Raw genomic sequence first — 15665 nt, forward strand, 5'->3', positions numbered from 1 at the left:
AAAATGACAAAATTGGCAACATGATATTTTATTACTCTTTTTGATTTCCCGTTGCGACTTACACTAAAATTCTAAGGAAATCACAGAGGGAGACATAAAAGTCGGGAAAGCAACAAAAGTGCAATTTGTTTAGTAATGGAACAAAGAAGAGAGAAAATTTGATCCAGAGCCAATAGGTTGTTGTAACAGAATTAACCCAACCAGGATTCACAAGATAGAAAAGAAAGGAAGAGAGTAGGACCTGACCTAATATTGAGAGCATTCCCTGGGGTGGAGCCGGCAGGAGACCTCAGTTTCCCCAGCTTCACCGGGGGCCCCAGGCCTCCTACCTTGCTCAGACTATGAGTTCCCATTGCCATCTCTCCATACCACTCACCCCTGCAGCAAAACCCTCTATCAGCATTGGCTGAAGCTAGAACTATGGCTGTCTTTTCCCAAAGAATGTTAGTTCTACTTAGTGGTTAAATTGCTCATAAAATCAATAAAATAATACCACTGAAAAGTGTAGAAATTTGAGTCAGAAGACTTGGGTTTAAATGTGGCCCTTTAATATCATAGTTGTGTGACTTTAGCCAAGACACATCACACTCCATTTCTTTCATCTGTCAAATGGAACGAATATACTTTCCATTCAGGGTTGTATAAGAAGTAATTGACCTAATACCTATGAAAGCACCTGGCAGAGGGCCTTGTCCCAAGCTAGTGTCCATGGTGTTTGCTGATTTTGAAAGTTCCATTATGGATTAGATCTATCTGTAAGCCTCATGCTTGTCAATGAGGAAATACCCTTCAAGTTCCAAGTATTGATCTACTTACAAATGAACTTTTGAAAGTACAGTAGGTCCTCGGGTTACGTCAGAGATCCGTTCCTACGGCGCGACATAACACGATTTTTGCCGTAAGTCGGAACCCACCTACATAACTCACATGGAGCACATACACAGCAGTAATGAAGTGAAACAGTAAAAAAATTTAAAAGAAAGATAACAATTCCTGACCTTTACTTGTGGTAAATAAATAATAAAAAACATAAAGCACATATGTACATATGTTGAAATGACGGATTTTTTTTTTTTTTAATAAATAAACTAGAGGCCTGGTGAACGAAATTTGTGCACAAGGCAGGGGTGGGGGGTGTCCCCTCAGCCCAGCCTGCACCCTCTCCAATCCAGGACCCCTCGGGGGATGTCCCACTGCTGGTTTAGACCCGATCCTCATCCCTCTCACAATCCTGGACCACTGGCTCCTAATCGCTCACCTGCCTGCCTGCCTGGTCGCCCCTAACTGGCCACACCCCCCCTGCCGGCCTGAAAGCCCCTCACTACCTCTGTGTGCTGGCCTGGTCGCCCCTAACTGCACCCCTCACCCCCCTGCCGGCCTGATTGCCCTCACTGCCTCTGCGTGCCGGCCTGATCGCCCCTAACTGCTCCCCCCGCCGGCCTGGTCACCCCACGCAGCCTGCTTGTTCATTTGGTTGTCCCTCACTAACCACCCCTGTCAGTCTAGTCATAGATAGCCATCTTGTGAGAATGTGAGGATTAATTTGCATATCACCTCTTTATTCTATAGGATGGGAGATGGCGATGTAACCACGAAACAGTATAACCCGAGGAGTATCTGTATCCAGTTTGTAAATGGAAATTGCCTCCTGCTTTTATTATGTATTAGAGGCCCAATGCACGAAAGAGTAGGCATTCCTTCCCCCGGCTGCCGGCACCAGCTTCCCTCTGGCACCTGAGACCCAGGCTTTCCTCTGGCTGCCAGCAGGCACCCGGGACCCTGGACTTCTGTCGTAGCCCTGGCTTCATCCGGTCTAATTAGCATATTATGCTTTTATTATTATAGATCTTTGGTCTCAGATTTCTGCTTCTTTTCTTTTTTTCTTTTTCCAGATTTCTTCTTATTGTAGTGTAAAGTGTATGTTATTCAGTTATCTAGTTGCATAGTAAGGACAATATATATTTATATTATTTTATTTTTCTCCATTTAGAATCACTGGAAATTATATCTACAGCAGCAAGCCATTCTAATAGTGCAATAAGAAAAATGGTAAGTGGTAAGAGGAGACGGGAATCTTCTAGTTAGGTAATTGCCAGTAATATAGCCTAATATTATCTAAAGTTTGTATCAAAATGAATTGGTACAGATAAACAAAAAGGATTGTTTATAAACTGTTTAATGTTATCTGTAATAACCTTCTCTTAATTTCCTCATAAGTTACGTATTTTATACAAAAATTTATGCTTAGTTCCAATTGCTTCTGAGTTATTCATATTTTAGCTAAGGTTGTTGTATTATTAAAACCACTAAGGTGAAACCTCCTTATATTTGATGTTGCTGTGCTTTGTTTTCATTTCTTAGGATAACCTAAAGAAACTCTTAGAGATTTATGAAATGCTGGGAGAAGAGGAAGACATTGTAAATCCTTCCAATGAACTAATAAAAGAAGGACAGATCCTTAAACTAGCTGCTCGGAACACATCAGCACAGGAACGCTACCTTTTGTTAGTGAGTATTGTCGTGTGAGCAGATTGCTTAAGAATAATTTATAAGCATTGTTATATACATCTTGGAAAACTAGGATGCTTGCCTGCTCTCCAAAACAATGGTATCTAACCTGGTGCCATCACCACTGTCAAGACTCCACATCGGGAAAGTCCTCAGTAACTGAAAGTTGTTCTTTCAAGGACACAAATATTTAGTTTTGAAGTATTTTTCTATAATTTTTCTGTGTATTTGCCATATCTAATTTACTCTGGTAACACATCCTGAAGACAATTGAGCCTTTTCATGATGGTCATAGCCAGTAGTGTGTGTGTGTGTGTGTATGAGGTATGACATACTTTCTGGTTTCTTCTCCTTTCATTCTTACAGGCTAAAAGGTACTGTTTCCTGGATATTGTGCCAACATATTATTTCTTGACAACAGTTTTCTTCCTAGTCATTTCTAAACACTAATTTTTAGCCTTTCTAGTTTGAAGAAGTATAAAGCTATGTTGGAAAACGTGCACCTACAATTCGTATGTGAAAAGTACGAGTTTGCTGCATAGTTCCTTGTCACTGCGGTCAGGCCTGTCCCTGCCTGCACTTCCTGAAATAACCATTAGTCTGGGGCTTGGCTGACATGTAAGATCTCTCCTGGGGAATCCAGGCGATTTATTTTTAGCCACTGGTAGTTCCAGCTCCTTTTCCTATCTAATGATATGACAATCATCGTAATAGCTAACATTGAGTAGCAGAAAGCAAACGTTGAGTGATAGCTCAGTAAACGTTAGCTATTATTGCGATTGTTATTATAGGCGAAGAAGCAGAGAGACATTGGCATAGATGCTGCTCAGTGACTGGCACACCATACAGTCTCAGGATGTTACTCACATCTGACTTTTCTGCAGCAAGGCAGTCATCTCACCATTATAATATGAGTTGTTATTGGGGGCTTTGAGGTTTCTGTTGTCTGGTTATAATTTCCTTAAATGGGAAATTTCTAGGAACTAATTGTCATGCAGAGGAGTGGTCTCATTTTTGAAAAAAAGAACACATGATCGCCATATGACCCAGCAGTTCCACTCCAAGTTTGTATAACTCAAGAAACTTGAAAACATACGTCGACACAAAACGTGTGCATGAATGTTCATAGCAAAATTATTCATACTAGTAAAAAAGTCTAAACAACCTAAATGTTCATTAACTGATGATGGGTAAACAAAATGTGGTATATCCATGCAGTGGAACATGATACATCAATAAGAAGGAATAAACTACTGATACATTCTACTTTGAAAGCATTGTGTCAAATGAAGAAAGCCATTCACAAAAGGCCACACTGCATGATTCCATTCATATGAAATGTCCAGAATAGGCAAATGCATAGAGGCAGGATGTAAGTAGTGGTTACCTAGGGTTGGTAGGAGGAGGAAGTGGACACAAGGTTTCCATTTGAAGTCATGAACGTTTTGGAATTAGATGGTAGTGGTCACTGCACCATGTATGGCTATTCTAAAAGCCATGAATTATGCATTTTAAAAGAATATATTTTATGGTATATAAATTATATTTCAGTAACTTTAAAAAATACATAGATGTTGTCTAAATTAACTATAAAAAATCATTTGAGCTCATCAGAAGCACTTCATCTTTCAGAAGTTGTAGAGACCTACATATAAATCAGGGACATGTCCTGTCAGGGTTCAGAGGTCTATTTATTTTGAAATGTATGTTTTGTTGTTTAGGTGTGGTAAGGCCACCAGATTGGAGATGATTGCCATTGAAAAGATAGTTATGCTAACAGATCCCAAAGGAGGGGGCATTCCACACCATGGGGTGGGGGTGTGGGGATGTTACATGAGAAAGCACCAGAGTCAAGAGGCAGAGGGAACAAGCAGAAAACATGGGCAAGAGTTTTACTGTGATTTCTGCAAGAAGGAATAGGCCAGGCAGGGGGAACAGGTTTAGGATTTGCCAGTGTACATAATTTTATCAGGTTCTGGTGCTTAGGGGCTGTTGTCAGGGACCTGGCCCTAGGTGATCAGGGCAGGGCAATTCTGACTCAGCTAGTGAGAGCCTGATAAAGGAGGCTTTAGGGTATGTGGACTCTGGATAGGTTGGTTCCCATTGGAAAGGCCTGCTTGCAGGTGATTCATTTCCTGGCTCTGGAAATGAGGTAACCCTGGGAGGGCAGTCCCTTCAGGGTCAGCAAGGTCCCAAGATGTCAAAACATCACCCAGCCGGTGTTGCTCAGTGGTTGAGCGTCAATCTACAAACCTGGAGGTCATGGTTTGATTTCTAGCCAGAACACATGCCCGGGTTGTGGGCCCTATCTCCAGTAGGGGGCGTGCAGGCAGCAGTTGATCAATGATTCTCTTTCATCATTGATGCCTCTATCTCTCTCTCCTTCTCTCTTCCTCTCTGAAATCAATGAAAATATATTTTAAAAAACAAAGATGTCAGAGCATCAAAAATACAGATTAAAGAGACATGCATAATACACTCTTCTGGGCAAAATGCCTGGGAGTCAATGTCTTTCTTCCCTTTGTCATTACCAAGCCTTTAGGTTCTTAGGTAATTTTTCTTCTCTTTCACATTAGTGTTATAGTTTCTGCAGTTAAACTTTTAACCACTTGCCTTAGTTTAATTTACACGTTTGAGGATTGTTCTGGAAATAGTTTTAGGTTGCATACCTTGGTGCAAAGCCCAATTAAGCAGCTGTTTGGAGGACGGGGGGCAAAGAGCCTTTTGGGGAGGGGGATAAAGTGGAGGATAAAGCAGTACTAACTTTAAGGCAAGGACCCTCCTGTTCCAGTGCATGTTCTCATGATGCATTTGCCTCCAGGGAGAATAAAGTGAGACAGCAGGGATTTTAGAAATGCCACATTCATCTTTTGAAGACCATCTTAGAAGCATTTCCTATAGTGTTTGTTCTTCTAATCCTCCCCCTCTAATACTGTACTTGTCACAGAGTCTCTCTTCTGGCCAGCACACTCCAATTCCCGTAGAGCATCCTTGGTTTTTTTCATATGTAGAAACTTCTGAAGTACCATTTTTATTTTCCTTTCTCTCCAGAAAGAAAATGAGGGCCAGTTTTCTGTTTCCTACTTTGGGGATGTTACATTTATCTGAAAAGCCAAATCATATTTAGAATCTGATGTCAGCTTTCAAATCATTGTGTGTGTTGCAAATTTGCTTTGTCTCCACACCATATATATGTATATGTCAATGGTTGATTAAGTAAATAACCACACCTCACATCTGAAAGTTTAAAAATAAAAAAGTGTCTGAATTATCCTATAAAATATAAAATGACCAAAGAGGTTTTATTCTTGACCCTTTGGAGTTCTATTTCTTATTTCCTTGTAGCTTGATAGATTTAGATTCCCACCCTCCCACAACCCCAACTCATTTAAATTTTGAATACAAACTAGGCTCTGGAAATTTCTCCAACAATGTACTTTTACTCTCCCAAACTTTAATGGAACAGTCACTATTGAGACATGAAATTGAATTATTTCATTCAAATAAATACATTTTAAGAAACTTGAAATAAATAATTGAGGAATATTAGAGATCAAGAAGAAGGCACTTCCCTACACTTTCAATAAACTTGAGACTTGCTTCTAGGTTTGGGCCCAGACTGGCACCTCCAGAGCGTACCTCGCCACCCAGGTATTGCTTTGTCAATATCTGCTTCTGAGCTACGGGCATGGAATAAAAAGGAACCCCTACACTGAAAAGGAAAGTTGATCTACTCAGAGTTACAGTTGCTCTAACTTCCTCTTTCAGTGTCCATGGGAACCAAGAGAGAAGGTGACGGTGGCTTTTGCCACAGGAACAAGGTTCACGGAGGGAGCAGGGCTAGCTACCTAATTCCTTTACAGATATGGCATCCACTTCTTTGTAAGCAATATTCTGTCTCCTTTAAGAGCTCTCACCTTCATCTCTGGGAAGAAGAAAAGGAGTATTTATTGACTAGCATTAGATTGTGACCTAAGTAATAAAAGGTTAATGTATAGTTATTGACAATATGAATATGAAGTTCCATTTAGGAAGAATATAATAGGGGAAATGTAATCCTGAAAACATGAAAGAGGAAGAGAAATATATCATCCTATATAATTAAAGCTTAATATGCAAATTCTCCCCTCGGGCTGTTGTTCAACTGGGAATTCGACCAGGAGTTCAACTGCTTGTTATGATGTGTGCTGACCACCAGGGGGTGGCATGGAACATGGCGGGCATCAGTGATGCGGTGCTGGCAGCGGGCGGGCGGCAGTGGAGGCGGTGCTGGCAGCGGGCTGGCGGCAGTGGAGGCACTGCTGGCCTTGATGGGCCCCAACGAGAGCGGGACGCAGTGGGATGGTGGAGCAGATGAGCTGGCAGCACCAGGTCAAGGCAGGTACGAGCGGGGGCCCAATCACCCCGCAGATGGCAACCAGCTGCAGGGGGCAAGGCCCACCACCTGGCTCCCTCAGCACCTGGGGGACCCAGCCCCGATCGATCACCCCACAGGCGGGATGGTGGAGCAGGTGAGTGAGTGGCACCAGGTCAAGGCAGGGCTGCGGGGCTGAGAGGCTGGGGGCGTGAGTTGGGGCCTGATCTCTACATTATCCAGTTGTGGAAATGAAATTTCTGACACTGATTACAGGAAGTTGCAAAATAATGTATGAGGAACAACTGGTGAGAAATTGGCTTTCAGAATGAGTACAAAGGATGGTATCACATAAACATGTGGCGATATCTTTAAATATCCATCACCATTTCTTGTCTTTATGGCCGTGTGAAGCAAAAGAGAGGAGCTTGTAGAACCAGACATTTTCCTCTTTGAATTCTGTCAACAACCTGTAACTTTTACAGAGAATGATCCTGAGACATGAGAGGTTACAAGGTGCATAAGGGTTTAAGTTCCAGTTGCTTGTGTCTTTAAAAAATACATGTAACCCTAGAAACAATAAGTATGAAGTAGGAATATAGGTATGGATCTTCCCACAAATTAACCCAAATATTTACTCTTTCATCCTTTTGCATATTTTAATACATTCGAAGGGAACTAATTGCTCTCCCAAAGTCACTCATTGCTTGGGCCTGATGAGCAGGAGCTGCTCCTTGTTGACTGGAAAAGAGGGACTACACATAATTTGACTCAGTCCAAAATAAAGTTTTTCATTTTAAAAGTAGATCCTGTAAAGATCTTTAAAGACTTTTTTGCTAAAATAGATGACTTTTCTGTTAATTCATATGGGATGGGGTTTTTTTTAATGATTTTTTTTTTTTTTTTTTTTTTTTTACAGAGAGGAAGGGAGAGGGATAGAGAGTTAGAAACATCGATCAGTTGCCTCCTGCACAACCCCTACTGGGTATGTGACCACAACCAAGGTACATGCCCACAACCAAGGTACATGCCCTTGACTGGAATCGAACCTGGGACCCTTGAGTCCGCAGGCCGATGCTTTATCCACTGAGCCAAACCGGTTAGGGCTGGAATGAATTTTTAAGCAAGATGTGGGTCAATATAAAACAGTGGCTTAGTTTTTTTTGGTTGTTGTTTTTGTTGTTTTGACATTGACAATGTGCTAACCCCACATGTTTGAATAAAATTTAAACTAATAATTTTGGCTATATAGTAACTTAACAATAAATACACTGATAAAAAGAATGACTAAATATTAAACTTTTCCTCTAACAGCTATTATAGAATTGCTCTCTAAGATATAACAATTAGAAATTTTGTTCTCTAAGTACTTCGACTTTATGGGTTGATAGTTTCAGTTGCTGATATATGGAAGGTTCTTAATATATTGTTGATGAATTGAATTAATTTCTTTAATGGTTCAAAATAATGATTGGTTTATTGAAATATCAATAAAATATTTATGAACCAACAAAGGAAAGTATAAGCTATGCAGTTTAAACTATGATAATTTTGGTGCGAGCACAAAATCTCAATACTGTATAATATTTAGATAATTTTGCTCACATAGGCAGTCTGGTGCTCCTTGGGAAGTCTTTGGAATATTGTGTAGGGCTACATTCAGTACTGGTCACTTTCTTCTCACTTTGTGCTCCTCTCTATTGATGTGTGTTCTGTCTCCTTGCAGTTCAACAACATGTTGCTGTACTGTGTGCCGAAATTCAGCTTGGTGGGCTCCAAGTTCACAGTTCGGACCAGGGTTGGCTTAGATGGAATGCAGATTGTGGAGACTCACAATGAGGAATATCCGCACACTTTCCAGGTATCTGGGAAAGAGAGAACACTGGAATTGCAAGCCAGGTAAGAGAGCCGTTCTTATCACACATCAGAATTAACTGTAGATTAGAAAATGCTGAGTCTTTCCCAGGTGAATGCTACAAACCTCTGCGAGTCTGGTTGGACATAAGTGGAGAGATGGAAGCCCTTAAAAAGCAGGAATTGTGTCATCCCTTTTGATTCCCCACAGTGCCTAGGATAGTTGTTTTCAGAAATTAATGCTCTAAGTTATTTTTACTCTTTAGATTTACAAGGTGCTCAGAGAATGAAGTTGTTGCGTTTAAGCCAACGTTTTGAGTCTTACAGGAAAAGGTTCTCCCTAACCCTTTCCCCCTCCATCTTCCTCTGGTCCACACATGTTCACGGATGCTTATTATCCCATGCTAAATGTTGAGGTTTAACTCTCAGTCCTTCAGAGGCTCTGCGTTCATGGGACTTATTAGCACTTTGACGGAGAGAATGTTGGAAGGAGGCAGGCTAGAAAAGGTAGTGATTCTCTTGCCACAGTTGGAGGACACGAAGGAGGCCATTTGGGGGCTGTAGTGGCCTCTAGTGACCAGGAGTTCTGAAGAGATGGTTCTTACATGCTTTACTGAATGGAAGAGAAAGAGTCGGAGTTCCAGCATCCATCCCCCTAGCATAACCATGTTTGGAAAGAAAATATGAGAACCGCTGCAGTAGATCACAGCTACCTCATGCGTGAACCACTGCAGGACAGAGTGCTGTTGGGTTTTAAATACCTGCTTTAGAAGACTGTTATCTATTCATCCTATAAAGGCCTGGCTTGGTGAAAATTGGGAGGCTCCAAAACATCACAGATCAGAGGGTTAAGTACCAATCCCAGTACTGATGGTTCTTTTTGCTGTTGTTAACCCTTACCCGAGGATATTTTTCCATTGATTTTTAGAGAGAGTAGAAGAGGCGGGGGGGGGGGGGGGGGGGAGAAACATTGATGTGAGAGAGACACTTCAATTGGTTGCCTCCCACACATGGGATCGAACCTGCAACCCAGGCACATACATACCCTTAACCGGGAATTGAACCAGAGACCCTTTGGTGCACGCTCAAACCACCCAGCAACACCGGCCAGGGCCCACCACTGATGGTCTGACATCCCAGAAGCTGTGGAGAGTCAGAGAGCCCTTCTGTTCCTTTGCACCAATAGCATGTGGTTCTGGCTGCTCAGGTGAATTCATCCTGGATATTTGTACTCAGTGACCACATAAGAGCTTAAACTTCAGGCTTTCAAAAAAAAGAATAAATCATTTCAGCAGGAATGTGTGCCCTGGCAGTCAGGGAACTGGTGAAATTACAGTTATGGAAGATGTGGCAGGCTGCCAGGGGACTGAGCTAAGGATTCAAAGGTGGCATTTCATACACAAGTTAAAATGGTGGAGGACTTGGCTTTGAATATTATGGTTTTTCTACCTTATCGTGATGGGGTTTGGGCTCCAGCCATCAAACCCAAGAGAAGAATATAGATGTTGACTCACTGGGTGATTGGACCTGGCAACAAGGAGGACTCCCCCAGTTCTGATTGTTGTTAAAGGAGTCTCCATTGTGGAAGAACGAAGGTGCTGCCAGCTCTGAAATGTCAGCATACTTCCAAATCTATAAACCAAGAGGTGTGTCGGAGCAGCTGAAGATTATGAGGCTTCTTGGGGTGCCTAACCAGGAACTCCAGCCTTTCTTTAGCAGCTTGGGCTGTTTTTTAGGGTGGGGCTGGTTCATGGGGAGTTTTCTTAACTGCAGGTAGCCATCACTTTGTAGAGTTTCAATATGCAGTATTGGATACATTCCAATTAGTTATCGAAACATCATTTTCCTCAAATGTTTTATTCCCCTCATATCATTGCTTTAGTTCTGTTTATGATTATATGGTAAATTGAAGATCAAAATTAAGTGATTACTTGTCATCTGGTCTGTAATGACTCAAGAATGGAGACAAACATTAAAAGTCCCAGAATTGGGTATGTATTTAGAGATATTTCAAGAGAATTTTCTTCTGAAGCCACTTGAGGGGGGAGAAAAGGGGCTCTGCTTTTCTTGCTAAATGAGTCAGCCTGAACACTGACCTCTTATACTCTGTGTACCCTTCCATGTTCAAAAGAATATAAAGTATTCTTAGTTTCTGTAGTTTTTATTTAATGGTTTTTGGTTGCTGAATGGATATAAAAATATACTGGTGAGTAAACTAAACAAAGGATTGAAGACTTGTCAAGCTCCTTAGCATTTAAAAAGCTAAAAGCAGCAAGCATGCAGGGATGCTCTCAGGGTCCTAGAGCTGATTCGGTGGGGGCAGGGCACAACAATAGGGAGAATCTTTTTGAGGGGAAAGATTGATATCACACCACACCTCCCACCAACCAAGGATCCCCAGGTGAACAATAAGCAGAATCTTTCATTTTATAGGTACAGATTCCAGCAGCATTCTTGGGACATTGTGGTACTCAAAAATAAATGTACTGGAAGGATGGACAGTGTCATAGGAGCAAACCTATGCATGTGTGATCCCTGTGGGACCAAGGCATGTGACATTAAAGCGGAACTCAACCTTAGCCCTCACCTACCCAACACACGCAAACAGAGCCCACTCTTTGGAGATCTTAGTCCAGAGTCTACTAACGGGGTTTGTTCTAAGATAGTTATATGACAACAACCAGCTCTGTAAGCTATCTGCATGAGAGAATAGAATTAAGAAAATTGGCCTCAAAAAAAAAAAAATTGGCCTCAACAGGAAAATCAGAGGATTTCATTACAGTCAAGGGAAATTTGTCTCAGTAAAACGTTATTAAATATTGGGGTCCATTAATCTGTGCAACTTCCTTCCTACGGGCATTTAAACTGTTTGTTTTGCTTTTATCTGTAATTGATTAGGTATGGTATTGCCTGAAGCCTTCTAGCAGAATAAAATTAAATTGTTCATCAAGGGGAATCTATATATATAAAAAGCTAAGCAACCATCCGACCAGTAGCTATGACCGCCAGGGGGCAGACACTCGATGCAGGAGCTGCCGAGCTGCGGTGACTTGGCAGTGGTGGTTCTCAGGTGACGCACCTTGGAACCAGAGAGGAGGGAGCCTGATTTCTGGGTGTGTCACCCAAGAACCGCCCTCTCGAAATCCAGGACCTTTTGGGGGATGTCGGAGAGCCCGTTTCAGCCTAATCCCCGCAGGCCAGGCTGAGGGACCCCACCTGCTGGAGGGACCCCGCTCACTCTGCAGATGCTATTCGAGCCTCAGCACCACCCCACGTGTAGCCGCTGGGGAAGGACCTCGGGAGGTTGGCTCCAGGGCGTGTCCGGCCCATCTCACCCAGTCCCGCCCTGCTGGCCACCTTCTAATTAATTTCCTTTCAATGTGCACAAATCCATGCACCAGGGCACTAGTGTTAAATAGTTCCCTAAAACCTTACAAAGATATTTTAGATTCTCAAAGCTAATTATAATCTTTCTTAAGGTGGGCTGTGGCCCATAGCCTTTAAAGGCCCCATGTGTTTTTATAAAGGTGAATTGAAGATTACTTGTATATCCAGTGCCTAATGTCTATAACTAGATGATGGTTGTTAAACTTAATGTCAGGGCATTCTATTGTAAAAGGTAAACTTATCTCTCCCCATCAAAAATTATCTGTTCCAAAGTAAGAAGATCCTCTAAAACTCTGTTCAAGAATTTATTTGTTCAATTGCCAGAGAGTCTGTTTAATTTTAATTGTAACTCTTTCTTGGACATCCCTGAGTTTTCCAGAAAGTTGGAAGAACATTAAAACATAGTTTTATTCACCAGGTGTAACTCATTAATGGTCTCTGCATTCAGTTTAATTTTGTTTTGTTTTAGTTCTGAACAAGACAAAGAAGAATGGATCAAGGTAAACCTTATTTCTATTTTTAGTTTTTGTTTTGGCAGTCTCTGTGTGTGTATGCAAACGTGCAGATATTGTTGTATTGGGCACATGTAGTCATCGGATCAAGGTCATTTAAATTTTTTTAAATCTGTACCCAATGAGTGAGGATATTTTTTCCATTGATTCCTAGAGAGAGTGGAGGGGGGGCGGGAGAGGGAAGAGAGAAAGAGAAAGGGGAGAGAGACAGAAACATCAATATGACAGAGACACCTGGGTTGGTTGTCGACCACATGCGCCTCCAGTCAGGGGCAAAGATCGGACCTGCAACCCAGGTATGTGCCCTTGACTGGGAATCAAACCTGCGACCCTCCAGTGTGTAGGCCAACGCTCTAACCACCAAGCCTTGCAGGCCAGGGCAAGGTCATTTAATTTTTAAAGTGATTCCCATCATAGATATTTGCTTAATATAGTATTTTAATAAATTTTCATGTGATACTTTAATGTGTGCTTTGAATTTTATTTATATTTTAGGCCCTTCAAGAGACTATCGATGCTTTCCATCAGAGGTATGAAACCTTCAGAAATGCGATTGCAAAGGATAATGACATTCAGTCAGAGGTTTCTGTAAGTTGAATTAAATTCTTAACTTTAGGCTCTTTGCAATTACAAAAGATCTATCTGGTCATTTTGTTATCTAGTCTTTTTCCTTCACAACTGGCTATTAGACAGAATCTCATTCCTTCTTAGATGAATGTAGTAGTGAGTGCCTTTTTTATACTGCTTAAACTTCTTTGAACCTTTTACTTCTTTACCAGAACAGGGTTTGAGCAATGTTGTTAAAGTGCTTGGAAGGCAGGCAGGAAGGAAGGAAACGACAGTTCTTTTCTGTTAAAATTGAATCTCTCTTCCCTTTTTAGACTGCTGAGCTAGGGAAAAGAGCCCCAAGATGGATCCGAGATAATGAAGTAACGATGTGTATGAAATGCAAAGAGCCTTTCAACGCACTGACAAGGAGAAGGCATCATTGTCGAGCATGTGGACATGTAAGTGAGATTTCTTGGTCATTAAGATGGCCAGTAACTCTATCAGTATTGTAAAATCATCAACTTGGAAAAGGCGCCAAAACTCATTCAGTAGAGCACTTCATAGATAAACTTATTTTAGTGACAAGTATGCACAAAGCACAGTGCTGGGTTCTGGAGGAAAAATGGTAACCAAAATGATACCCAGCTCCATGTAGCTTACATTCTAATGGAGAAAAGTAGACCCAAGTCGGGTAAATGGAAAAATAAGCATTTCAAATGACTATAGATGCAATAAGGAGGCAATCAGGAAGTTTAAAATGGAGAATAATGGCAAGGAAGGAGGATTTGGAACCACTTTTAGTTAGAAAAATGAAGATCTATCTGAGGGGTTGATATGTAAGCTGATGCCTAAAAGGTGAGGAAGAGATAACCACAGAAGGTAGTTGGGACTTGCGTTCATGCAGAGTCTGTATCTTATAAGCCCCAAGGCAGGCCAGAGCTTGGTCTTTTCTTGAGACTGCCAAAGGTCGTGTGCTGGAGTGTGATGAGTAAGGGAAGTGTGGCAGAAGAAACAGTAGAGAAATGATAACCAAAAGAGTTGATGGCTTTGAGAGACTATCAGGGGTTGGGCAAACTTTTTGACTCGAGGGCTACAATGGGTTCTTAAACTGGACCGGAGGGCCGGAACAAAAGCATGGATGGAGTGTTTGTGTGAACTAATATAAATTCAAAGTAAACATCATTACATAAAAGGGTACGGTCTTTTTTTTCAATAGTTTTTTTCATTTCAAACGGGCCAGATTCGCGGGCCGTAGTTTGCCCACGGCTGGACTAGATAGAACTTGTTAGCATAAGTGGAAGTTCAGGCTTTTGATGGGGAGAGGGGAACTTCACTCCATGGTAATAGAAAGGAAAACAAAACAGATGGCTGTAAATGTGGGATTTTTTAATTTGCTGGTGGGAAATGAGGGAATTTAGGTCTGGTACTATGTATCTTTTCATCGAGGTAGCAGAAAATGTCATCACCTGGAAATGAAGGGGGAAGGAAGAAAGGTGGAGGAGATTTGAGAAAGGACTAAGGTGAAATAGTCATCTCTGGGCAGGGAAGATGAGCCTGTCAGAGAAATAAAGGTGGTCTGCTGGGTGCCCATTAGAGGTGTCTGGTTATAACTCAAGTCAGAGAAAGCACATAACAGGCTTTCAGAAATTGAGTTGTTTCATATGGAATGAATGACGAGGAACAAAGCATGAAATGAAGCTGGAGAGAGGTAGCAGCAGGTTTTGAAGGGCCTTGTAAACCTTGTTAAAGATTACATACTTTCTTCTAAAAAGCAACGAATAAGTAGAAGGGTAGGCATTGCAGTGTAGTATATTATTAGTGTGCTTAAGTGCAAATATTCTTATTAATAGCTCTTTTAGATTATCCTCACACTATAGATTTATTCTTCCTCTTTTTCTAAGTTTTGGCTCAGCAAGACCGTTTTGTAGTCAAATTGAAGTGATAGCAAACATTTCCCTCCATTCCCCGGGGAAGACTTTTTAAAATTTATCAAGTTTGCTTGAAATGATTTTAGGTACTGATATATTTGGTTCAGTGAACAAACAAAAATGTTTGATTGTGGATCATCAAAATACTATGATATGATTTAAAAAGAGATCAGTTAATAGGAGTTTACATATACAAACAAGTCTAATTCTGAATCCTAGAGTAATTTTATTATAATTATATCATGAATTTTACATTCTGTGAACCTAAACCAAAAGTTTTACAAATATTTACATTTCTTAGAGTTTGTTTACTATGAATTGGGGGGGGGGGGGAATATGCTTCTAGAAGCAAGAAGATAATTTTTTTTATATATATATTTTATTGAATTTTTACAGAGAAGAAGGGAGAGGGATAGAGAGTTAGAAACATCAAGGAGAGAAATCGATCAGCTGCCTCCTGCACGCCCCCCACTGGGGATCAAGCCCACAACCCAGGCATGTGCCCTTGGCTGGAATCGAACCTGGGGCCCTTCAGTCCGCAGGCCGACGCTCTATCCACTGAGCCAAACCGGT

The 15665-nt window shown here is 41.4% G+C and overlaps 1 protein-coding gene across 4 annotated transcripts in view; it reads left to right on the plus strand.

The window, feature by feature from the left end:
- Window positions 1-15665, plus strand: part of FGD4 (FYVE, RhoGEF and PH domain containing 4) — a 231223-nt gene that overhangs the window by 203684 nt on the left and 11874 nt on the right. For all 4 annotated transcript variants that reach the window (XM_059682520.1, XM_059682521.1, XM_059682523.1 and 1 more), the window contains 6 exons: window positions 1991-2049; window positions 2362-2508; window positions 8589-8761; window positions 12573-12603; window positions 13111-13203; window positions 13497-13622. In XM_059682520.1, the coding sequence (XP_059538503.1) occupies window positions 1991-2049; window positions 2362-2508; window positions 8589-8761; window positions 12573-12603; window positions 13111-13203; window positions 13497-13622 (629 nt within the window). The remainder of the gene's footprint in view (window positions 1-1990; window positions 2050-2361; window positions 2509-8588; window positions 8762-12572; window positions 12604-13110; window positions 13204-13496; window positions 13623-15665) is intronic.

Source organism: Myotis daubentonii, chromosome 2 (assembly GCF_963259705.1).
Source record: "Myotis daubentonii chromosome 2, mMyoDau2.1, whole genome shotgun sequence".
In the NCBI taxonomy this organism is placed as follows: Eukaryota; Metazoa; Chordata; class Mammalia; order Chiroptera; family Vespertilionidae; genus Myotis; species Myotis daubentonii.